General features: G+C 45.9%; 1 protein-coding gene across 1 annotated transcript in view; it reads right to left on the reverse strand.

The window, feature by feature from the left end:
• MOV10L1 (Mov10 like RNA helicase 1) overlaps nucleotides 1-25,827 on the reverse strand; it is a 58,810-nt gene that overhangs the window by 11,087 nt on the left and 21,896 nt on the right. The window contains exons 10-15 of the mRNA XM_061124283.1: nucleotides 22,617-22,731; nucleotides 18,989-19,166; nucleotides 18,654-18,724; nucleotides 16,951-17,042; nucleotides 6,936-6,994; nucleotides 6,381-6,478 (exon numbers count right to left, since the gene is read on the reverse strand). Of these exons, the coding sequence (XP_060980266.1) occupies nucleotides 6,381-6,478; nucleotides 6,936-6,994; nucleotides 16,951-17,042; nucleotides 18,654-18,724; nucleotides 18,989-19,166; nucleotides 22,617-22,731 (613 nt within the window). The remainder of the gene's footprint in view (nucleotides 1-6,380; nucleotides 6,479-6,935; nucleotides 6,995-16,950; nucleotides 17,043-18,653; nucleotides 18,725-18,988; nucleotides 19,167-22,616; nucleotides 22,732-25,827) is intronic.

Here is a 25,827-nt window from a genome sequence, read left to right on the forward strand (position 1 = left end):
TTTCCATTACTCTAGGAGATGGGTCATAGAAGATCTTGCTTTGATTCATGTCATCAAGGGTTCTGTCTACATTCTTCGTGAAGAGTTTAATAGTTTCTGGTCTTACATTTAGGTCTTTAATCCATTTTGAGCTTATTTTTACCTATGGTGTTAGGTTATAGCTCTATATAGTCAGCATAAACAAGACCGGGAGTTGACTGTGGCTCAGATCATGAATTCCTTATTGCCAAATTCAGACTTATACTGAAGAAAGTAGGGAAAACCACTAGGCCATTCAAGTATGACCTAAATCAAATCCCTTACAATAATACAGTGGAAGTGAGAAACAGATTCAAGGAACTAGATCTGACACACAGAGAGCCTGATGAACTATGGACGGAGGTGCGTGACGCTGCACAGGAGCAGGGATGAAGACCATGCCCAGGAAAAAGAAATGCAAAAGGGCAAAGTGGCTGTCTGAGGATGCCTTACAAATAGCTGTGAAAGGAAGAGAAGTGAAAAGCAAAGCAGAAAAGGAAAGATATACCCATTTGAATGCAGAGTTCCAAAGAACAGCAAGGAGAGATGAGAAATCTGTCTTCAGTGATCAATGCACAGAAATAGAGGAAAACAATCGAATGGGAAAGACTAGACATCTCTTCAAGAAAATTAGAGATACCAAGAGAACATTTCATGCAAAGATGGGAACAATAAAGGACAGAAATGTTATGGACTTAACAGAAGTAGAAGATATTAAGAAGAGGTGGCAAGAATACACAGAAGAACTGTACAAAAAAGATCTTCATGACCCAGATAACCACGATGGTGTGATCACTCACCTAGAGCCAGACATCCTAGAATGTGAAGTCAAGTGGGCCTTAGGAAGCATCATTACGAACAAAGCTAGTGGAGGTGATGGAATTCAAGTTGAGCTCTTTCAAATCCTGAAAGATGATGCTGTGAAAGTGCTGCCCTCAATATGCCAGCAAATGTGGAAAACTCATCAGTGGCCACAGGACTGGAAAAGGTCAGTTTTCACTCCAATCCCAAAGGAAAAGGCAACGCCAAAGGATGCTCAAACTACCACAAAACTGCAGTCATCTCACACACTAGTAAAATAATGCTCAAAATTCTCCAAACCAGGCTTCAACAATATGTGAACCATGAACATCCAGTTTTCTGAATCCAATTCAAGCTGGATTTAGAAAAGGAAGTGGAACCAGAGATCAAATTGCCAAAATCCACTGGATCACTGAAAAAGCAAAAGAGTTTCAGAAAAACATCTATTTCTGCTTTATTGACTATGCCAAAGCCTTTGACTGTGTGGATCACAATAAACTGTGGAAAATTCTTAAAGAGTTGGGAATACCAGACCATCTGACCTGCCTCTTGAGAAACCTGTATGTAGGTCAGGAAGCAATAGTTAGAACTGGACATGGAATAAAAGACTGGTTCCAAATAGGAAAAGGAGTATGTCAAGGCTGTATATTGTCACCTTGCTTATTTAACTTACCTGAAGAGTACATCATGAGAAACACTGGGCTGGATGAAGCACAAGCTGGAATCAAGATTGCTGGGAGAAATATCAACAATCTCGGATATGCAGATGACACCACCCTTACGGCAGAAAGCAAAGAGGAACTGAAGAGTTTCTTTATGAAAGTGAAAGAGGAGAGTGAAAAAGTTGGCTTAAAACTCAACATTCAGAAAACTAAGATCATGGCATCCAGTCCCATCACTTCATGGCAAATAGATGGGGAAACTATGGAAACAGCGACAGACTTTACTCTCTTAGGCTCCAAAATCACTGCAGATGGTGACTGCAGCCATGAAATTAAAAGACACTTACTCCTTGGAAGAAAAGTTATGACCAAAATAGGCAGCATATTAAAAAGCAGAGACATTACTTTGTCAACAAAGGCCCATCTCATTAAAGTTATGGTTTTTCCAGTAGTCATGTATGGATGTGAGAGTTAGACTATAAATAAAGCTGAGCACTGAAGAATTGATGCTTTTCAATTGTGGTGTTAGAGAAGACTCTTGAGAGTCCCTTGGACTGCAAAGAGATCCAATCAGCCCATCCTAAAGGAGATCATTCGTGAATATTCATTGGAAGGACTGATGTTGAAGCTGAAACACCAATCCTTTGGCCACCTGATGCAAAGAACTGATCATTGGAAAAGACCCTGATGCTGGGAAAGACTGAAGGCCAGAGGAGAAGGGGACGACAGAGGATGAGATGGTTGGATGGCATCACCGACTTGATTGACATGAGTTTGAGTAAACTCCAAGAGTTTGTGATGGACAGGGAGGCCTGGTGTGCTGCAGCCCATGGGGTTGCAGAATCAGACAGGACTGAGCAACTGAACTGAACTGAACCAACAGGGAGGGAACACAGCTCCACCCATCAATAGATAATTGGATTAAAGATTTACTGAGCATAGCCATCAGAACAAGACCCAGTTTCCCCCCTCAGGAAACCCAGTCTCTCCCATCAGGAAGCTTCCATAAGCCTCTTATCCTTCTCCATCAGAGGGCAGACTGAAAACCACAATCACAGAAAACTAACCAATCTGATCACATGGACCACAGCCTTGTCTAACTCAATGAAACTATGAGCCATGCCATGTAGGGCCACCCAAGATGGATGGGTCATGGTGGAGAGGTCTGACACAATGTGGTCCACTGGAGAAGGGAATGGCAAACCACTTCAGCATTCTTGCCTTGAGAACCCCAAGAATAGAATGAAAAGGCAAAAAGATAGGACACTGAGAGAGGAACTCCCCAGGTCGGTAGGTGCCCAATATGCTACTGGAGATCAGTGGAGAAATAACTCCAGAAAGAATGAAGGGATGGAGCCAAAGCAAAAACAACATCCAGTTGTGGACGTGACTGGTGATGGAAGCAAGGTCTGATGCTGTAAAGAGCAATAATTCATAGTAACCTGGAATGTTAGGTTCATAAATCAAGGGAAAATTGGAAGTGGTCAAACAGGAGATGGCAAGAGTGCATGTTGACATTTTAGGAAACTGCAAACTAAAATGGACTGGAATGGGTGAATTTAACGCCAATGACCATTATATGTACTACTGTGGGCAAGAATCCTTTAGAAGAAATAGAGTAGCCATCATAGTCAACAAAAGAGTCCGAAATGCAGTACTTGGGTGCAATCTCAAAAATGACAAATGATCTCTGTTCTTTTTCAAGGCAAACCATTCAATATCACAGTAATCCAAGTCTATGCCCCAACCACTAAAGCTGAAGAAGCTGAAGTTGAAGGGTTCTATGAAGACCTACAAGACCTTCTAGAACTAGCACCCAAAAAAGATATCCTTTTCATTATAGGGGACTAGAAAGCAAAAGTCGGAAGTCAAGAGATACCTGGAGTAACAGGCAAATTTAGCCTTGGAGTACAGAATGAAGCAGGGCAAAGGCTAATAGAGTTTTGCCAAGAGAACGAACTGGTCATAGCAAACACCCTCTTTCGACAACACAAGAGAAGACTCTACACATGGACATCCCCAGATGGTCAATGCTGAAATCAGATTGGTTATATTCTTTGCAGCCAAAGATGAAGAAGCTCTATATAGTCAGCAAAAACAAGACCGGGAGCTGAATATGGCTCAGATCATGAATTCCTTATTGCCAAGTTCAGACTGAAATTGAAGAAAGTACAGAAAACCACTAGGCCATTCAGGTATGACCTAAATCAAATCCCTTTCAACTATACAGTGGAAGTGACAAATAGATTCAAGGGATTAGATCTGATAGAGTGCCTGAAGAACTATGGACAAAGGTTTGTGACACTGTTATAGGAGACAGGGATCAAGACCATCCCTAAGAAAAAGAAATGTTAAAAAGCAAAATGACTGTCTGAGAAGGCCTTACAAATAGCTTAGAAAAGAAGAGAAGCGAAAAGCAAAGGAGAAAAGGAAAGATATACCCATTTGAATGCAGAGTTCCAAAGAATAGCAAGGAGAGATAAGAAAGCCTGCCTCAGTGATCAGTCCAAAGAAAGAGAGGAAAACAATAAAATGGAAAAGACTAGAGATCTCTTCAAGAAAATTTGAGATACCAAGGGAACATTTCATGCAAAGATGGGCACAATAAAGGACAGAAATGGTATGGACCTAATAGAAGCAGAAGCTATTAAGAAGAGGTGGCAAAAATACACAGAAGAACTGTACAAAACAGATCTTCACGACCCAGATAATCATGATGGTATGATCACTCACCTAAAGCCAGACATCCTGGAATGTGATGTCAATGGAACTTAGGAAGCATCACTACAAACAAAACTAGTTGAGCTATTTCAAATCCTGAAAGATGATGCTGTGAAAGTGCTGCCCTCAATATGCCAACAAATTTGGAAAACTCATCAGTGGCCACAGGGCTAGAAAAGGTCAGTTTTCACTCCAATCCCAAAGAAAGGCAATGCCAAAGAATGCTCAGACTACTGCACAATTGTACTCATCTCACATGCTAGTAAAGCAATGCTCAAAATTCTCCAAGCTGGGCTTCAAAAGTATATTGAATCATGAACTTCCAGATGTTCAAGCCGGATTTAGAAAAGGTAGAGGAACCAGAGATCAAATTGCCCCCATCTGCTAGATCATTGAAAAAGCAAGAGAGTTTCAGAAAAACATCTATTTCTGCTTTATTGACTATGCCAAAGCCTTTATATGGATCACAACAAACTGTGGAAAATTCTTAAAGAGATGGGAATACCAGAACACCTGACCTGCCTCCTGAGAAATCTGTATGCAGGTCAGGAAGCAGCAGTTGGAACTGGACATGCAACAACAGACTGGTTCAAATTGGGAAAGGAGTACATCAAGGCTGTATGTTGTCACCCCGCATATTTAACTTATATGCAGAGTACATCATGAGAAACGCTGGGCTGGATGAAGCACAAGCTGGAATCATGATTGCTGGGAGAAATATCAATAAGCTCAGATGTGCACCCTTATGGCAGAAAGTGAAGAAGAGCTAAAGAGCCTCTTGATGAAAGTGAAAGAGGAGAGTGAAAAAGTTGGCTTAAAACTCAACATTCAGAAAACTAAGATCACGGCATCTGGTCCTATCACTTCACAGCAAATAGATGGAGAAACAGTGGAAACAGTGACAGACTTTATTTTTCTGGGCTCCAAAATCACTGCAGATGGTGACTGCAGCCATGAAATTAAAAGACACTTACTCCCTGGAAGAAAATTTATGACCAACATAGGCAGCATATTAAAAAGCAGAGACATTACTTTACCAACAAAGGCCCATCTAATGAAAGTTATGGTTTTTCCAGTAGTCATGTATGGATGTGAGAGTTACACTAGAAATAAAGCTGAGCACTGAAGAATTGATGCTTTTTAACTGTGGTGTTGGATAAGACTCTTGAGAGTCCCTTGGACTGCGAAGAGATCCAACCAGTCCATCCTAAAAGAGGTAAGTCCTGAATAGCCATTGGAAGGACTGATGTTGAAGCTGAAACACCAATCCTTTGGCCACCGGATGCAAAGAACTGACTCATTAGAAAAGACCCTGATGTTGGGAAAGATTGAGGGCAGGAGGAGAAGGGGACGACAGAGGATGAGATGGTTGGATGGCATCACTGAGCTGATGGATGTGAGTTTGAGTAAACTCTGAGAGTTGGTGATGGACAGGGAGGCCTGGTGTGCTGTGGTTCATGGGGTCAAAAGAATCGGACACGACTGAGCAACTGAACTGAACTAAACTGATTTCCTTCATTAGTGTCTTATAGTTTTCAGTATACACGTCTTTTTTCACCTTAGGTAAGTTTATTCCTAGATTTTAATTCTTTTTGTTGCAATGGTGAGTGGGATTGATTTCTTAATTTCTCTTTCAGAGAAAGAGCTCTGAACCTATGCACACGGCGGGAAGAGAGGAGGGAGAAGGGGAGATGTATGGAGACAGTAACGTGGAAATTCACAATAACATGTGAGACAGATGGGCAGTGGGAAGGCGCTGTATAACTCGGGGAACTGAACCTGCGACAGGCGGGAGGGTGGGATGTGGAGGGAGGTCCGGGAGCAAGGGGACATGGGTGTGCCTATGGCTGATTCTTGTCTATGAATGACAGAAAACCACAAAATTCTGTAAAGCAATTAGATTTCAATTAAAAAATTAAAAAGTAAATAAATAAAAACAAAAAAATAAAACTACATGCTCACACAATATATCCTTATCTTCCTTTCCCCTATTATTCCCCAATATATTGCAGCTGTCATTACCCTACATGTAAGGGTAAACAGACTTTACATAGTGAATAGTTAGTTTTACTTTCATTGTGATGTGGGGTTATTTGTGAACTACACTCACTATACTCCTCTGATGCACCAGTAAACTGAGAGGAAACTATTATCTATTTACACATATCAAATCAGTACCTTGGAGGTAGACTGTCCGTCATTTTTGGTGTCTTGTGCATGGGTCCAATTCCATGTCACCTGGGGAGGCTGTAAAATGATTTCTTCTGGAAACAACACTTTTAAAACAAGACAACACGAGAAGGCAGATATTACTGAGAAGCTTAAGAAAGGTGAACAGAGAAGACACGCATGTCTGTGCACCCCCTGCTCCCTGCCCCGGGTCTGCTCCTCAGCTGCAGCGTAACGCCAGCACCGCATGTTCTTTGCAACCACGCCATTTTCTTGTTCATTTGTAGCCTACAAACGACTTATATTAAGATGGGGAAGCAGAGTAAAATCATTTTATTGTTAATAATTTAAGCGTGCTATTTCTGCATACTTGAAATTGTCAGAAAACAATGAACCTCCCCAACAGAAAAAACACTGGATATCAGAATTTCAATTCACTTCTTTTTTTTTTTTTTCAATTCACTTCTAGTGTACAGCTGAAAAAACTGATTTACACAAAATTCTATAGGAAGCTTCTAAAATACTCCAGGAAGATATAACACTACCATCCCCCAAAAGTAGTACCTTTTACCCCCAAGTGGATGACCTGTTCAAGTGCAAAGTGGCATCGTCTGCTGGTGGTCCTGCAGTGGAGAAAGCAACATAGGTCAGGGCCTGGCGCCTCAGCAGACGGGCGCTCAGAGCCCAGGCTAGGCAGCATCAGAAGCCCTACCGGCCATGAGGCTGTCATCAGGATGCCAGGAGTTTACCAGGAAAACTTTAAATGTGTCAGGGTAGCAGGTGCCTTCCTTTCTGGGACTATCTCTGTTTAATGTACAAAGTGAACAAGTAGAAAAAAAGAAAATAGAGCCTGTGAAGTGTCAGAGAAATAGCAACAATGCTGCATCAGTGGGAAAGTATTAGGTTGGTGAAAAAGTAATTTTGGTTTTGCACTGTTGAACTTTGCCATTTGATACTGGAACACATTCTTAAATAAATGCAGCTACATTATACATTATTTTAACGAACATTTCTCGCTTTATGTCTTTTTTGTTACTGACTTAACTACTTATATTTATTTTAAGATTATGGAAATAATGTTTGACAAAAAGCACATTTGAGCAACTTTCTTATTCAAGTTCAGAATGGGTCATAAACCAGCAGAGACAACTCACAACATCAACAGCTCACTTGGTCTAGGAATGCTAGTGAACGTACAGTGCAGTCGAGGTTCAAGTTTTGCAAAGGAGACGAGTGCCTTGAAGACAGGAGCATAGTGGCTGGCTGTCAGAAGTTGACAACGACCAGCTGAGAACCATCATTGAAGCTGATCCTCTTACAACTACACGAGAAGCTGCCAAAGAACTCAATGTTGACCATTCTATGCTTGTTCGGCACTCAAAGCAAATTGGAAAGGTGAAAAACCTGGTAAGTGGGTGCCTTATGAGCTGACTAAAAATCAAAATCATCGTTCTGAAGTGTCATTTTCTTACTCTAGACCCAACAACAACAAACCATTTCCCGGTCAGATTGTGATGTGTGACAAAAGGTAGATTTTACATGAAAACCGGCAACGACCAGCTCAGTGGCTGGACCAAGAAGCTCCAAAGCAATTCCCAAAGCCAAACTTGCACCAGAAAAGGTCATGGTCACTGGTCATCTGCTGCCTGTCTGATCCACTACAGCTTTCCAAATCCTGGCTAAACCATTACATCTGAGAAGTATGCTCAGCAAATGGATGAGATGCACCAAAAACTGCAATGCCTGCAGCTTGTATTGGTCAACAGAAAGGGCCCAGTTCTTCTCCACGACAATGCCCTCATACATCACACAACCAGTGCTTCAAAAGTTGAATGAATTGGGCTGCAAAGTTTTGCCTCATCTGCCATTTTCACCAGACCTCTTGCCAACCAACTACATCTTCTTCAAGCATCTTGGTAACTTTTTGCAGGAAAAACACTTCCACAACCAACAGGAAGCAGAAAATGCTTTCCAAGAGTTCACCAAATCCTGAAGAATGGATTTTTGCACTACAGGAATAAACAAACTTATTTCTCGCTGGCAAAAATGTGTTGATTGTAATGGTTCCTATTTTGACTAATAAAAATGTGTTTGAGTCTAGTTATAATGATTTAAAAGTCACAGTCTGAAACTGCAATTATGTTTGCATCAATCTAGTAACTTTCAGCTTCCCTAGTGGTTCAGTGGATAAGAGTCTGCCTTGCAATGCAGCGGACACTGGTTCGATCCCTGGCCCAGGAAGAGCCAACATGCTGTGGGGCAACCAAGTCCATGCACAACTACTGAGCCCTTGAGCCTAGAACCTGTGCTAAAAAGAGAAGCCACCGCAATGGGAAGCCTGCAGTGCCACAACTAGAGACAGCCTGAGCTCAGCAACAAAGACTCAGCAGAGCCAAAGACAAGTAAAAAAAATTTTTTAAAAAGGGAAGTAACTGATGGTGAAGATTCATTCCTATGAAATTTATTCAAAACAGTTAAAAGATAAGCTGACATATGTTAAAAATTTTAAGAGTTTATTAGAGCAAAAACTGATTAGAATCAGGCAGTCCAAACCACAGACAGAAAGGAGCATGAGGAGCAGCTCAAAATAGAAGACTTTCATAGGCAGAAAGGAGCAGGCATGAGGAAGTGCTTGAGGCCAAAAGGTTATTGCAATAACCTAGAACGGGAAGGGAATCTGAAAGAAATACGTAACTTAATCGCTTTGCTGTACACTGGAGACTAACACAATACTGTAAGTCAACTCTACTCCAATTAAAAAAAGATGTCTATTGTCCCTTAAGTGGACCTAAAGGGTCCGTCATGTCATCCTGACCAAAATCTCAACAGGCTCTCTGTAGAAACTGACAGGCTGAATCTAAAATCCCCACAGAATGCCAACACCTAGGACAGCCGCCATTCTGAAGAAGAGGGACTCACTGGAGGCTGTCCCGTCGACTTTACGACTTCCCACGAGGGCACCTGGACAAGACTCTGTGGTGTGGCTGCAAGACAGACACACGCATCCGTGGAGCAGAGCCAAGAGCTTAGGAGCAGATCCACAGGCACAGGTCAACTGGCTTTCAAAAAGGTGAAAAGGTCACTCACTGGACAAAGGACAGTCTGTCTTTTCAACACACGGTACTGAGACAACTGGATACCCCCTGGCGCTAGTCAATCCACACATGGCATCATCTGCAAAAACGGAACAGATCATAGCCATAAATATAAAACTTCAAGCTGTAAAATTTCTATTATAGAAGAAAACGTAAGAGAAAACCCTCATGACCTTGAATCTGGCAGACTTCTTAAACGTGTCACCGAAAGCATAATCCATCAAAGCAAAACTGGTACACTGAACGTCATCAAAATTAAGAACTTCTGCTATTCCAAAGGCACTGCTAAAAACAGTGAGAACACAAGCCACAGTCTGAGGACACACTTGCAAAAAACACACATCATAAAGGACTTGCACTGAGAATATGTGAACAACTCTCCAGACCAACAAAAATAAGCAAATGATGGAGGCTGTGAACCACAGACGGGAGCAGGCACTCTCACCAAGGCCAAGTGATGGCCAGCAAGTGTTGGTCATCAGAGCAAAGATGGCCGAGACCACAGGAGCCCCCCCTGAACACCTCACACCGCCACGAGCAGCAGCATGACCAACCACCCAGCGGCTGTGAGCTTGTGGGGTAAGTGGGACCTCACGCACGCTGTGGGCACAAAGGCTGCGCTGCGCAGCCACTGGAGGAGGGCCTGGCAGGGCCTCCGGATGCCCAGTGTACGCCAGCCGCTGTACACGGCTCTGGCTCTGCCAGGCACTTACCCAAGAGCAGTGGAAATGCCTGGCCACACAGACACTCGGTGTGATGCTCACAGCAGCTTCATCTGTGACGGCCACGACAAGCAACAAGCCAGCGTCCAACCACAGGTGCCTGGATTAGTGAGCTAGGGTATGGTCTTATAAGGGAATGTTACTCATAAAAAGGAATGAATTCATGCAAAAGTAGGCTGAATCTCAAGATAATTAGCTAAGTGAAAGATGCCACCAAAAAAAGAGTAGGTCCTGTATGTTTCCAATTAACGTAAATTCTATGAAATGAAAACAAGCCTCTGGAGATTGGGCGCTGGGGCACAGACAAGGCAGGACGGGGCACCAGGAAACACCTGCGGAACCGCGGTCTTCACTGTGGAGATGGATCCAAGGGGTATGCAAACATCAGAATCATGAAACTGTACACTTTAAACAGGCATAACCATTTTATGATCATTGTATCTCAGCACACCTACTTTTGTAAGGAGGAAAAACACTTGTGAAGGAGCATAAGAGGGGACCATCTGTGCACTGAGAGGCCTGGCCTCCTGGTTCTGTCTCACCTGCTGCACTGCTGTGTCATCCATCCTCTCATTTTCAAAACAAGGAGGAAATACAGATTTTCTGAAGTGTGAAAGGATCTGATTTTGAGTAACTTACTTTGTTGCTGTTGTTCAGTCGCTAAGTTGTGTCCGACTCCTTGCGAACCCATGGACTGCAGCATGTCAGGCTTCCCTGTCCTAAAATCTGTCACTGTTTCTCCATCTATTTGCCATGAAGTGATGGGACCAGATGCCATGATCATCATTTTCTGAATGTTGGGTTTTAAGCCAACTTTTTCACTCTCCTCTTTGACTTTCATCAAGAGGCTCTTCAGTTCCTCTTTGCTTTCTGCCATAAAGGTGGTGTGATCTGTGTATCTGAGGTTATTGATATTTGTCCCAGCAATCTTGATTCCAGCTTGTGCTTCATCCAGCCCAGTGTTTCTCATGATGTACTCTGCATATAAGTTAGATAAGCAGGGTGACAGTATACAGCCTTGATGTACCCCCTTCCCAATTTGGAACCAATCTATGGTTCCATGTCCAGTTCTAACTGTTGCTTCCTGACCTGCACACAGATTTCTTAGGAGACAGGAAAGGTGGTCTGGTATTCTCATCTCTTTAACAATTTTCCATAGTTTGTTGTGATCCACACAGTCAAAGACTTTGGCGTAGTAAATAAAGCAGTAGATGCTTTTCTGGAACTCTCTTGCTTTTTCCATGATCCAACGGATGTTGGCAATTTGATCTCTGGTTCCTTTGCCTTTTCTAAATCCAGCTTGAACATCTGGAAGATCTCGGTTCATGTACTGTTGAAACCTCACTTAGAGAACTTTGAGCATTACTTTGCTAGCATGTGAGATGAGTGCAATTGTGCGGTAGTTTGAACATTCTTTGGCATTGCCTTTCTTTGGGACTGGAATGAAAACTGACCTTTTCCAGTCCTGTGGCCACTGCTGAGTTTTCCAAATTTGCTGGCCTCTTGAAGGCAGCACTTTCACAGCATCATCTTTCAGGATTTGAAATAGCTCAACTGGAATTCTATCACCTCCACTAGCTTTGTTTGTGGTGATTCTTCCTAAGGCCCACTTGACTTCACATTCCAGGATGTCTGGCTCTAGGTGAGTGATCACGCCATCGTGGATATCTGAGTCATGAAGATCTTTTTTGTATAGTTCTTCTGTGTATTCTTGCTACCTTTTCTTAATATCTTCTGCTTCTATTAGGTCCATACCATTCCTGTCCTTTATTGTGCCCATCTTTGTATGAAATGTTCCCTTGGTATCTCTAATTTTCTTGAAGAGATGTCTAGTCTTTCCCATTCGATTGTTTTCCTCTATTTCTGTGCATTGCTCACTGAGGAAAGCTTTCTTATCTCCCCTGGCTATTCTTTGGAACTCTGCATTCAAATGGGTATATCTTTCCTTTTCTCCTTTGCTTTTCGCTTTCTTCTTTTCACAGCTATTTGTAAGGCCTCATCAAACAACCACTTTGCCTTTTTGCATTTCTTTTTCTTAGGGATGGTCTTGATCACTGCCTCCTGTGCAATGTCATGAACCTCCGTCCATAGTTCTTCACTCTATCAGATCTAATCCCTTGAATCTATTTCTCACCTCCAGTGTATAATCGTAAGGGATTTGATTTAGGTCATACCTGAATGGCCTAGTGGTTTTCCCTACTTTCTTCAATATAAGTCTGAACTTGGCAATAAGGAATTCATGATCTGAGCCACAGTCAGCTCCTGGTCTTGTTTTTGCTGACTATACAGAGTTTCTCCATCTTTGGCTGCAAAGAATATAATCAATCTGATTTCAGTATTATCATCTGGTGGTGTCCATGTGTAGAGTCCTCTCTGAGTTGCTGGAAAAGGGCGTTTGCTATGACCAGTGCATTCTCTTGGCCAAACCGTTAACCTTTGTCCTGCTTCATTTTGTACTCCAAGGCCAAACTTGCCTGTTACTCCAGGTATCTCTTGACTTCCTATGTTTACTTTCCAGTCCCCTATGATGAAAAGGACATTTCTTGGGGGGTGTTAGTCCTAGAAAGTCTTGTAGGTCTTCAAAGAACTGTTCAACTTCAGCTTCTTCAGCATTAGTGGTTGGGGCATAGACTTGGATTACTGTGATAATGAATTGTTTGCCTTGGAAATGAACACAGATCATTCTGTTGTTTTTGAGATTACACCCAAGTACTGCATTTTGGACTCTTTTGTTGACTATGATGGCTACTCCATTTCTTCTAAGGGATTCTTGCCCACAGTAGTAGATATAATGGTCATCTGAATTAAATTTGCCCATTCCAGTCCATTTTAGTTCACTGATTCCTAAAATGTCAATGTTCACTCTTTTTTTTTTTTTTCAATGTTCACTCTTGCCATCTCCTGTTTGACCAATTCCAATTTACCTTGATTCATGGATATAACATTCCAGGTTCCTATGCAATATTGTCCTTTAGAGCATCAGACTTTACTTCCATCACCAGTCACATCCAAACTGGGCTTTGTTTTTGCTTTGGCTCCATCTCTTCATTCTTTCTAAACCTTATCTGCCTCCTGAAAAATCTGTATGCAGGTCAAGAAGCAACAGTTAGAACTGGACATGGAACAACAGACTAGTTCTAAATTGGGAAAGGAGTACATCAAGGCTGTATATTGTCACCCTGCTTATTTAACTTACCTGCAGAGTACATAATGAGAAATGCTGGGCTGGAGGAAGTCTAAGCTGGAAGCAAGATTGCTGGGAGAAATATCAGTATCCTCAGATATACAGATGACACTACTCTGATGGCAGAAAGCAAAGAGGAACTGAAGAGACTCTTGATGAAAGTGAAAGAGGAGAGTGAGAAAGTTGGCTTAAAACTCAACATTCAGAAAACTAAGATCATGGCATCACTTCATGGCAAATAGATGGGAAAGAATGGAAACAGTGATAGACTATTTTTTGGGGCTCTAAAGTCACTGCAGATGATGACTGTAGCCATGAAATTAAAAGACGCTTGCTCCTTGGAAAAAAAACTATAACCAACCTAGACAGCATATTAAAAAGCAGAGATGTTACTCTGCTGAAAAAAGTCTGTCTAGTCAAAGCTATGGTTTTTCCAGTAGTCATGTATGGATGTGAGAGTTGGACTATAAAGAAAGCTGAGCACTGCAGAATTAATGCTTTTGAACTGTGGTGTTGGAGAAGACTCTTGAGAGTCTCTTGGACTGCAAAGAGATCAAACCAGTCAATCCCAAAGGAAATCAGTCCTGAATATTCATTGGAAGGACTGATGTTGAAGCTTAAGCTCCAATGCTTTGGCTACCTGATGGGAAGAACTGACTCACTGGAAAAGACCCTGATATTGGGAAAGACTGGAGGCAGGAGGAGAAGGGGACGACAGAGGATGAGATGGTTGGATGACATCAATGACTTGAAGGACATGAGTTTGAGCAAGCTCTGGGAGTTGGTGATGGACAGGGAGGCCTGGCATGCTGCGATCCATGGGATCGCAAAGAGTTGGACATGATTGAGCGACTGAACTGAACTTGCCATGAAGTGATGGGACAGGATGCTACAATCTTAGTTTTTTGAATGTTGAGTTTCAAGCCAGTTTTTTTCACTCTCCTCCTTCACACTCATCAAGAGGCTCTTTAGTTCCTCTTCATTCTCTGCCATTAGAGTGGTATCATCTGCATATCTAAGGTTGTTGGTATTTCTCCTGGCAATCTTGATTCCAGCTTGTGATTCATCCAGTCCTGAATTTCACATGACATACTCTTCATACAAGTTAAATAAGCAGGGTGACAATATATAGCCTTGTTGTACTCCTTTCCCAATTTTGAACCAGTCCATCGTTCTATGTCTGATTCTAACTGTTGCTTTTTGACCTGCACAGAGGTTTCTCAGGAGACAGGTAAGGTGGTCTGGTATTCCCATTTCTTTAGGAATATTTCACAGTTTGTTATGATCCACACAGTCAAAGGTCTTAGTGCAGTCAAAGAAACAGATGTTTTCCTTCAACTCTCTTGCTTTGTCCAGGATCCAACAAATATCTGCAATTTGATCTCTGTTTCCTTTGCCTCTCTGAAACCCAGGTTGTATATCTTGGAAGTTGTTGCATTATGTACTGTTGAAGCCTAGCTTGAAGGATTTTGTGAAATGAGTGCAACTGTACAGTAGTTTGAACATTCTTTGACATTATTCTTCTTTGGGGCAGTAACTTAATGTAAACCATCAAAAATTATCTGGGAGAAAAACAAGAAGAAATAAACCAAAAGAAAATAGATAAAAGAATAAAAACAGGGGAAAAAAGAACAACAAAAAAGGGAAACAAAAACTTATCTGGAGCAGAACCTCTGCGCAGAGAAGTGCCCCCGGGCTTTCTCACTCACTTATGGCGGCCGTCCAGCCCCCTTCGTGCCCCACCTGGACGATGCTGAGTCAAGAAGCTGCCCAGGGTCCTGAGCCGCTTCCTGCTCCCTCTCTCTCCTGGGCTCAGATCCGACAGCGCTCCCACCCATCCTCCCGTCTGTGTCCCTCAGTCCGTTTCCTCTCACACCAATTGCAGCTATGTTGCTTCTGCCCCCCACTCCGCCACCTCACTCAGATCTACATCCTCCCCTTCCTCTGTGAGCATCCTGCCTCCTGTTTCAGAGCAACCACAAGCCCTCAGACACCCCATTCACCAGCACTCTGCCTGCTGTACCAGCTCAGCTCCAATGAGCATGTGCCGCTGCCCCCAGAGACCATGGCCTGCAAACCGGGTCCAGAGTCGTGTCCCCTCAAGTCACTCATGCTCCCTGGTCAGCACACAAACAAGGGAGGACCTCTGGGCCTCGGGCGCCTCCTCACTCACTGGTCTCTTTCTCCTGTCTTTACTGCTTTCACAGGCAAACACCCCTCAAGAGGCCGACTCCACATCTGCACCATCCATTCATCCTCAAGACGTTTTCATCTGGCTGTGTTCCAAACACCGAGACCTCTTAAATCAGATGTGAAAAGCATGCGTGTGTGCTCAGTCACACAGTCTTGTCTGACTCTTTGTGACCCCCATGGACTGCAGCCGGCCTGGCTTCTCTGTCCATGAAATCTCCCAGGCAACAATACTGGAGTGGGTTGCCATTCCCTTCTCCAGGGGATCTTCCCGACCCAAGGATCGAAACTGCATCTTCTCCATTTGTGGGTGGATTCTTTACAACTGAGCCACCAGAGAAGACCAGACATGAAAAGCAGTAATGTACAAAATCCCAGGTACATTTCACTATAAAAACTACCACCTTCTGTCACTCAAAAGATACTTTAAGAAGTGAAAAATCAAGTAACAAACTCACAGAAGTTATCTGTAATGCATGAATCTAAGAAAGGTCTATATAAAGAATACAGAGAGAACTCCTACAAATAAAAATCAAATGACTCAATAAAAGACACGAGCAAGCATTTCACAGATGAAGGAACTTTATGGCCAACAAACAGGGAGATCCATAACCTTAGACATCATCAGAGAAACACACCTCACAACCACAGAGGAAACAGCAGACACGTACAAGGCTGGCACCAATTCAGACGTTTCCTAAAACCAGGTTTTGGGAGGGTGTTACAGATCCTGACCTCGGGGGTCGCTTCTCCCACCACGTGTAAGCACTGGAACACTAACACCCCCCAACTGTGACGCCCCATCCTAAGTGTGCAGCCAAGGACACCTGAGGGAGTGTGTGTGCACGAGGAGGGGGTTGGGTGTCCACAGAAGCACAGCTGGCACACAGACGGGGCAGAACACACGGGGGCACAAGCGTGCCGAGGACCTGGCATGTGACCCTCACATCAGCACACACACCACTCCAGAGACCACAGGCTGCAAGCGCAAAGCAGCTGCAGCTAACACAACCTTTCCTGTGTGTGTGCGCGTGTGCATATGCACAGACACAGACTGTGCTTTAAAAAGTGAAGAGAAACACAAAATCCCTGCTAACAGCGGGGGGCTTGGTGGAGGGAGGGAACAGATGGCTGGCGGCACGTGACGAGGGATGAGAGGGAGCGGTGGCGGTGGTGACTGAGCGTGGGGATCCTCACTTCAGACCCAAGAAGGAACGGACGTGCAAACGTTCGCAGCTCAGTATGCTACAAATGTCCACTGACCAAGCTGGGACCACAGAGAGGGGCAGGAGCACCACCTGCAGCACCCATGCCGCCACTGAGGCATCAAGGGGCCGAGCGAAGGGGAGAAGCCCCCCACCCGGCAGAAAGAGTCCCCGAAGCATTACCTGTTGTATGTAAATTCCACATCCATAGGTTCAAAGTTATATGCTTGTTCAAATTCTGGATTAAGTTTAAGAGTTACATCTTCTTCATGAATCTAAAAAGAAAAATATTTTACTTCTCATCTTTATGCTTGCTTTGGACAATCCTCCACCCATAGTCATAATGCATCATCAAAATCCATCCTATAGATCAGAGCTAAAATCTGGTATCTGAAACGTGTGCAAAAATATTAAAAAGATTCCGTCACTGTGCCGCTGCATCCCCAGCCCCACTAGCACACCTGCCGACTCCTCCCCCAGGTCGCACTCTCCTTGGGGCTCAGACAGCCTATGTTGGAGACAGGCTGCCACCTCCAAAGCAGACAAGTGAGTGACCACTAACAGCAGGGTGTGCTGACCACAAAAATGCCTCATGGACATCATTCTGAAACCCCCTTCCAGCAGGACAGGGTACTAGACATTCAGGAACCCTCCAGCCAAAACTAGATCCTACATAACAATCCGAGATGAGCAGGATGGAAAATCCCGAGCTGAGGAGGAGCTGAGAGGACAGGAGCAGCAGGCAGTGGGGTCTCTCCCAAGAGCTGGGGGCCGTGACATGAGGCTAACTGTGCCCCTGCTCTTGGCAGAAGCAAATGCAAGCACAGGTCCCCAGTTTTCCCACAGGTTAAGACAAATGAAAATAAATCTGTAATCAAAGACTACCAAGCAGACAAGGAAACAAACCACAAACAGTGAGGGTCTACAGGCACAGTCATCAACAGATCAAGGCCCCCAGGTCAGCATGTACTGACACTGTCGTTTACAGAAACTTCAAAAACTATGAAACAAAAAAAACTAGGGAGACCAAGATAAGCAAGCATAAGATAACACAAGGGAACACAATGGGGTGTGCTTACAGAGCCAGACTCAGGGAGAAGGGGGGAAGTGCTCCGTGCGCTGCCCCAGACAGGCAGGCCCTCTGAGGCGGCGGCCGGGGGAGGCCAGTGCTGGCGCAGCCAAGGAGGCTCCCGGAAGCACCGTGCCGCCTGCCACACAATCTGGGGGCTCTCGAGGGCCTTGGTGCCTTCAAGGTACCCAGGCCACGGCACCGTCCAAGGACTTCCAGAGAACTGAGTGAAGCAACAGACTGAGACCCGAGACAGCCCTAGCTTCACCTGGCAGCCCATCACTCAGGAGCGGCGGCTCCAGATGGTCCTGCAGGAGGGTTGGCAGGGCGCCCTCACCTGGAGGCTGGCACTTGCAGCTTCAGCTCTGGACTCTCCAGCTTGTGGCGCTGCTCACTCCCCCAGCCAGCCTGGGGGCAGGGCCATGGGGGTCTCACCCCTGACATCTCTGGCCCTGCTTCTGCTGAGGATTTAGTCCACAGAGTGGCCCCTAGGGGCATGACCAGTCTACCCTCTGGGACCTGTTCAGAACACTCAAATCTGAGTAAATGCAAGCCTTCCATGGGATACTCATGCGATACCTTGATATCGATGTGATAACAAGTAAGACGCTGTTCATGGCTGAAAGTGATAGGATTTCTTCAGTTACAAAGTTCTCTTTATGTATCACACTTATTTAAATATTCACTTGATCCTTGATTTTCTAAAATGCTGTCAACACCCAGGGGACCCCCTCCCTGTCCCCAAGGCAGATGGGTCACTTCTGTGAGTGGTCTGCTGGGCCAGCCCCACATGGACTGACTAACAGTGGCCTCTCACCTCAATCACGTAGCCGATGTATTCGATCACGTGTCCATTGTACTCTTGGGTTTTTAAAATCAGTTTATCACCTAGTTAAAAAACACATTACCACATGTAAAACTACAAACTCAATAAACTTTGCTGCTGTACTGTAAGGTGAAACACTATGAAGAAGTGGAATAAGCCAAAAAACATTATGAGGTCAATGGCTTAAAATCACGTCAATGTGCTGAGAGAGATACCCAAAGAAAAGGCAACTCATGTGACGACAGCGCTGCCAGCTAACATGTTCTCTTCCGTGACCGTGTTCAGTGGCTGCCAGTCCACCGAGGAGAACACGACACATAACAAACCTGCATACAGCGAAGGCCGACTTTCAGCCAATCCTGGGACTTCCAGAACGAGCAGATCCCCGTTTCTTTTCAAGGTGACTGCACTCATATTATACTCCTTCAGCTCTATTTCTGCATGAATCTCCTCCAGCCAGAGCAGAGTTGAGAACTTCTCCTTGTAGTTTGACACGTTCAAAAGCTGGAAACAAGGCAGCCTGTGAGTGAGAGCAGAGTGGCACTGCACACACACTCAGGTCAGGAGGCCAAAGGGCAGGCTAACCAGCCTTCACACGCCGATGACCCGGCAAACGCAGGGCGGCAGCCTTGAGACCGGGAGCCATCTGAGTGTGCCCACAGCTGCCCAGCTCCCACCCAGACAGAGCTGCCAGGCTCGGCGCGGAGCGCGCCCAGCAGCCTCGGGTCTCTGCGCAGAGCGGGCGGGGCTGGGGGTCCCAGGAGGCCGAATGCCGGGGTGGGGGAGGTGCAGCACAGTGGTCTGGAGCTTCCCAGGGCCCCGTGAGCACGTGAGTGGGAGGAGCTATGCCAGACGGGGTAGACGCATGGGGCGGGAGACGCCAGGGCGGCCCGGCCTCTGCACCAGGGCTGAGCTGCACAGAGCTCGGCAGTGAGTGGCACCTCTGGCCTCCATCCACTGGAGGCTGTGGGCTCTCTCAACCGTGACAACCAAGTGTCTCCTGGGGGCAAGTTCGCCTGCTGAGAGCCACTGGGTTGGAAAGAACAATTCCCAGAGCTCACACAGGGCTGAGGTGCCACGGGCCCCCTAGCCTAAGAAAGGCCTGAGATACAGGGGCACTGCGTGGGGGATTCAGAAGGGATCAGCCCTAAGTAAAAACTACTCTGGTCTAATAAGGCTTTAAATCCAGGCTAAAAAGTACCCAACCACTGCCAGCTAACCTAACTGCATCCCAGAACAAAGTTCAAAGCTACTTGCAGGAATAGAAATACCAACTAAGTAGAATGCAGGATGTTTGTTTAGCATCCAAAGATGATCAGGCATGGAAATGAGCAGAAGCCACAACCTGTAATGAGGAGAAAAACGTATCTACAGAACAAAAAAATGACCCCAGGAGTTAAGTCAGAGAAGGAGAAATATCCCTTATATGCAGAATCTAAAAAGAAACGATACAAACGAACTTATTTACAAAACAGAAAGAGACTGACAGATTTAGAGAAGGAACTTATGGTTACCAGGGGGAAGAATGGGGAGAAGGGATAGTGAGAGAGTTTGGGAGGGACATGTACACACTGCTGTAAGTGGATAACCAACAAGGACCTGCTGTGGAGCACACGGAACTCTGCTCAATGTTGAGGACGGGAGGGGAGTCTGGGGGAGAATGGATCCATGTATATGCATGGCTGAGTCCCTTCGCTGTTCACCTTGAACTATCACAATACGGCTGATCAGCTAAACTCCAAACAAAATAAGAGGTTCAAAAGGAAAAAAAAAAAAACACAAAAACCCTGGGATAGAATCAGTACACAAACACATAAAACAGTTCTTTTACATATTTATATATTTTATATATTTAACTATATACATTCAAAAAGTGGAGGGGAAAAAATGGAAGTGAAAAGAAAGTTGAGGCAAGATGAAACATATTAAGTAGAGAAGTTAAAGTGAAAATGTTAGTCACTCAGTCAAGTCCTACTCTATGCAACCCCATGGACTGTAGCCCACTAGGCTTCTCTGTCCATGGAATTCTCCAGGCAAGGATACTGGAGTGGGTTGCCATTCCCTTCTCCAGGGGATCTTCCGCACCCAGGGATCAAACCTGAGTTTCTTGTATTCTCCTCCTGCATTGCAGGTAGATACTTTATCATCTGAGCCCCAGGGAAGTCCATTAAGTAGAAATACAGAAGATATAAAAGACCCTCACTGAACTTGTGGAGGCAATAACTGCAGTGTCTGAAGGGGATCACATGCTGCAGAAGAAACATCTGGCTGTGAAGACACAGCCAGAGCAACTACTCAGAATGCAGCGCAGAGGGGAAAGACGGAGAGAAGTGAAGGGAGCAGCCGGCAGCTTGGGCTAATTCATGTGGCCGCACGTGCCCGTCAGAGGAGCCTGGAGAGCAGGGCAGAAGGAACACATGAAGACAGAATGGCCAAGAACCTTGAAATCTGAGAACTGTAAGTTCTGGTTGTCCAATAAGTTCAAAGAACCCAAGCCAAGAAACGTGAAGAACTTACAGCAAGGCATACTGTGAATTAAATGCCTTAAAACTAGTGAAAACCCTAAAAGGAGGCAGGGGAAAATACAGGCTTTGTACAAAAGAATAAAGGTGAGAAGGAAAGCAACGCCTCCCGGGCCCAGAGGGCCCCTCCCAGACAGGGCAGTGGGGAACCTACTGTGCAGGCCCCCAGCAGATGGGAGGAGCCCCAGGAGGGGCCACACTGCGGGGCGGGGGTGGGGGAGGTCACAGGGCGCAGAAGTGCTGAGTGACAGGTGCGCTATCTCAGTTCTGTGATGTTACCACTGCTGAAAGGAGCCACTTTCTCCTGGGAACTGCACTCCTGAGGAGGTCCCGTCCTGGTGCCCAGGCCAAGTCACAGGAGGCCCACAGGACAGTGTACGAGCACCACCCTGGGATCTGCTTCTCAGCCCCAGGTTTGCTCTGAGCTACTTTAGGGCAGGTTTGCTGCTCCGGTTTCAGTTCAGGCCGACAGGAATCACTGCAGCCACCCGTGGCCTCGCCCACATGCTTCCAGGTGCTGCCCCTTCCCTGTGGTCAGCCAGCCTCGGGTGCTGTCTGCTGCAGGTGCCCTTGTGGCATCCTCATTGCGGAGGACACAGGGCCCAGCAGACGGAGGCTCCGTCTGTCCGTCAGTCTGTCTTACAGTGTCAGGCGTGCTCCTAGCTGCCACACAGTCATGGGCTCAAGCTCTCCTCTGACACAGGGCCCACATGGCCTCTCCTCCCCCCTTGCCCCGAATCAACACAGGCCCAGTTCTCACTCCACTCACCCTGTCCTCAGCCAACAGACCCCCAGATTCTTGGGAAGATGCCTCCTGGAGACAGGGCCGCGCTCCCCTCCTCCCTGCCGGTGAAGCAGACATCTCTGCTCCCCCTGCACACACACAGGCTCCAGCCCTGCCGGGGCTCACTCAGCACTGCCCTGCCCTCAGACTCCCAGCCCTTCTCCTCCAGTCACAGCAGACAGGTTCGAAGCAGGCCTCCTCCAGCAGGTATGAGGAAGCCTGAGAACACACAGCACTGGGAGGGTGAGGAGGAGCTGTCCCTGCAGAGGACGCCCGAGGGTCGGGGTTGGGGAGGGTAGCCCCCTCCGCTCCCCACTGCTCTTCACGGCTGCAGGCCTTCCTAGTGCTCAGAGCTCCGGCAGGAGTGGAGAGCTGCCGAGAGGCTCAGCCACACAGGAGAAAGGCCAGGTGGGGAGAGGGTATCCCCAGAGCCCTGGTGCATGTAAGTCCATAAGGCTGTGAGGATGGACCGTCTCCAGAGGGACCCAGCGATGGTCTCCACACTCAATATTCTGACACTCCCAGCTCCCCAGGGTGAAAACCAGCCCACATGACCTCTGAACTCGACAAGGGTTCATCCTGAGTTTGTCAGAAAACAGCTCGAGTGCAAAGAAGAATCAGTGCTTCGCGTTAAGACACAATCCTTACCTCCGCAAGCAGCGGCTGGAAGGTCAGGATGTCAATTTTCTGTTCCACACACTTCTTAAGCCTGTCTGGTATCGGGTACTGCGGGAGGAAGCTGGGAAGTTGTCGTCGTGAGTTCCTTACAAAAGAGAGTCACAAGTCAAAAACAATCGTTCCTCACACAGCACTTCCTACCAGATGTCTTCACTTACACATTCTCACCAAAAGCCACTGACCCTTGGGCTCTGGCCTTGGTCCTCGGTTTATAAAGTGTCATTCAGCTTTGGGACCTGCTCTCCGGGCCTGTCCTCCTGTAAGCAGGAACAGAGCTGCTCTGCCTGCGATAGGAGAATGGGCCCAATGACCAGGAGCCTCCAGGAACCAGGGAATTCAGAAACACTGTTTCAAAGCTTCCAATGAGCTCAACTGTTCTTTTCCTTCTAGTTTCATAGAGATACTGACAGATGCACTGAAGACACTTAAAGTGTGCAGCATAATGACCTGATTTATATGCATCAAGAAATCATGATCGCTCACCGTCTCGTGCAAACACAAAGTTGGAGAAACAGAAAAAGATAGTTTTCCATGTGACAAGAACTCCCAGGTTTCACTCCGTGAACAACCCTCACATGTAGCACACGGCAGGGCTGACTGCACCCGTCCCACTGCGCGTCACACCCCAGCACTCACTCATTGGTTAATTAATGGTGGTTTGCACCTCTTACCTCCTTCATTCAATTCCCCTCCCCTGAACCAAACTGGTGACCACAGATCTGACGTCCTTTTCTATAACTTTATTTTTGATGTATAATTGACCTACAACACTGTTAGTTTCTATTAAGCAACAGAGTGATTTGATATTTCTGTACATTTCAAAAAGGATGATCATAGCATAGTTAAGATGTGTCATTCTGCAAAGATATTAATACATTGTTATTGACTATATTCCCCACATTGGGGATAGCTAGCTATCCACCCACCCATGCACCTATCCATACATCCATCTATCTATCCCTCCCATCCATCCACCCACCTCTCCATCCAGCCAGCCTCCATCCATCCATTTCCACCTTCCATCCATTCATCCATCCACCCATCTATCCATCCACCCATCAATCCATCCATCCATCTATGGTTATTTAAGCTGCTTAAGTACAAACACATTTAAACAACCCTGCATTTTTACTTCCCTTCCCTCATGATTATCATATCTGACATCATACTTGACATCTTTTGTGTATCCCTTATTTACTGGGCTTCCCAGTTGGCGCTAGTGGTGAAGAACTCACCTGCCAATGCAGAAGACATAGAGACATGGGTTCAGTCCCTGGGTCAGGAAGATCCCCTGGAGAAGGGTATGGCAACCCACTCCAGTGTTCTTGCCTGGAGGCTCCCAAGGCAGAGAAGCCCAGTGGGCTACCATGCATAGGGTCACAAAGAGTCGGATACAACTGTGCAACCGACACTGTCACTTAACTACTTGTTACGGGCACATATGATTTCACTACTTTTGCCTTTTAACCTTATTACTAGCTTTATACAAGGCTGTTTTTGCAAGCTTTACTATATATTTTTATCTTTCCTACGAGTGTTCTTTCATGACTTTCACACTTTCATTTGTGGCCTTTTCTTTTTCCTAAAGTCCCTTTAACGTTTCTTGTAAGGCTGGTTTGGTGATGCTGAATTCTTTTAGCTTTTGCTTGTCTGTAAAGCTTTTGATCTCTCCATCAAATCGGAACGAGAGCCTTGCTGGGTTGTGTTCCTGGGCGTTAGTTTTTTCCCTTTCATCCCTTTAAATATATCCTGCCACTCCTTTCTGGCCCGCAGATTCTGAGAAATCAGCGGACTGTCTTACAGGAGTGCCCTTGTACCCAGTGTGCTGCCTTTAATACTCCGCCTCTAACTTTTCCCAGGTTAACGACAGTGTGTCTTGCTATGTTCCTCTTTGGGTGGATCCTGTTTGGGACTCCCTGTGCTTCCTGGACCTGGATGTCTGTTTTCTTTTCCAAGTTAGGAAGTTTTCAGCTGTTACGCCTTCACTTGTGTTCTCTGCCCCTTTCTCTCTCTCCTCTCTCTGGGACCCCTATCACGTGAATGTCTACACACTTGACGTCATCCCAGTGGTCTCTTAATCTATCCTCATTTTTTTTTATTCTTTTCTCTTTCTTCTGTTCCACCTCAGTGATTTCTACCACTGTCTCCCAAGCTTGCTGTTTCATTCCTCCATATCATCTAATCCAATGCTGATTCCTTCTAGGGCATATTCCATCTCAGTTACTTCAGTCTCCATCTGTTTGGTTCTTTACGTTTTCTAACTCTGTTGAAAACTTCTCACTTCTCGCTGCATTCATGCACTCTTCTCCCAAGTTGCTTGATCTCTGCAATCATTACCTTGAAATCTCTTGGGCAGGAGGCTTGTCTCCACGTCACTCAGTTCTTCTGGAGTTTTACCTGTTCCTGTATTTGGAACACATTCCTCTGTCACCTTGCTAACATTTTGTATTTTTGGCTGCACTGGGTCTTTGCTGCTGCATGCAGGCTTTCTCTATGTGATGAGTGGGGGCTCCTCTCCATTGCGGCCCGAGGGCTTCTCTTTGCAGTGGCCTCCCTTGTTAAGGAGCACAGGCCCCGGGGCATGCAGGCTCAGCAGTTGTGGCTCACAGGCCTAATTACTCCTTGGCAAGTGGGATCTTCCCAGAGCAGAGACTGAACCCGTGTCTCCTGCATTGGCAGGCAAATTGTTAACCACTGGAGCACCAGGGAAGCCCTCCTCTGCCCAGCTTGCTGTTCTTATTTCTGAGTATCTGGGCGGTGGTTACGTTTCCTGGCCTTGGAAAAGTGGCCTTTCGTAGATGTCCTGTGCACCCAGCAGCACAGTCCCCGCTGAGCACCAGAGCCACATGCCTCACAGCTACACGCGCCCTCTGTGTGGGCTGTGTGGGTCCTCTGGTCATGGTGGGCTGACTGCTGTGAGTGGTGGGTGCGGCTGCCCCTGGTCTGGTTGCTCCCAGGCCCTGCCTTGTGTGGAGGCTGCTGGCCACTGGTGGCTGGGTCTAGGTCTTGAAGGGCTTAAAGCTGATGGGGTGGGCAGATGCAGATGGTGGCAGTTCCAAAAGAGCCAGGCCATCAGGACAGGCAGTCTGGGTCACTGCTTTGATGGTGGGAAACAGATGTTTGTTTTAGGGATGCTCCTGAACAGGAACAATGTATTAACATTCAAAGTGAAAAAGCTGAC

Source organism: Dama dama, chromosome 22, assembly GCF_033118175.1.
Source record: "Dama dama isolate Ldn47 chromosome 22, ASM3311817v1, whole genome shotgun sequence".
In the NCBI taxonomy this organism is placed as follows: Eukaryota; Metazoa; Chordata; class Mammalia; order Artiodactyla; family Cervidae; genus Dama; species Dama dama.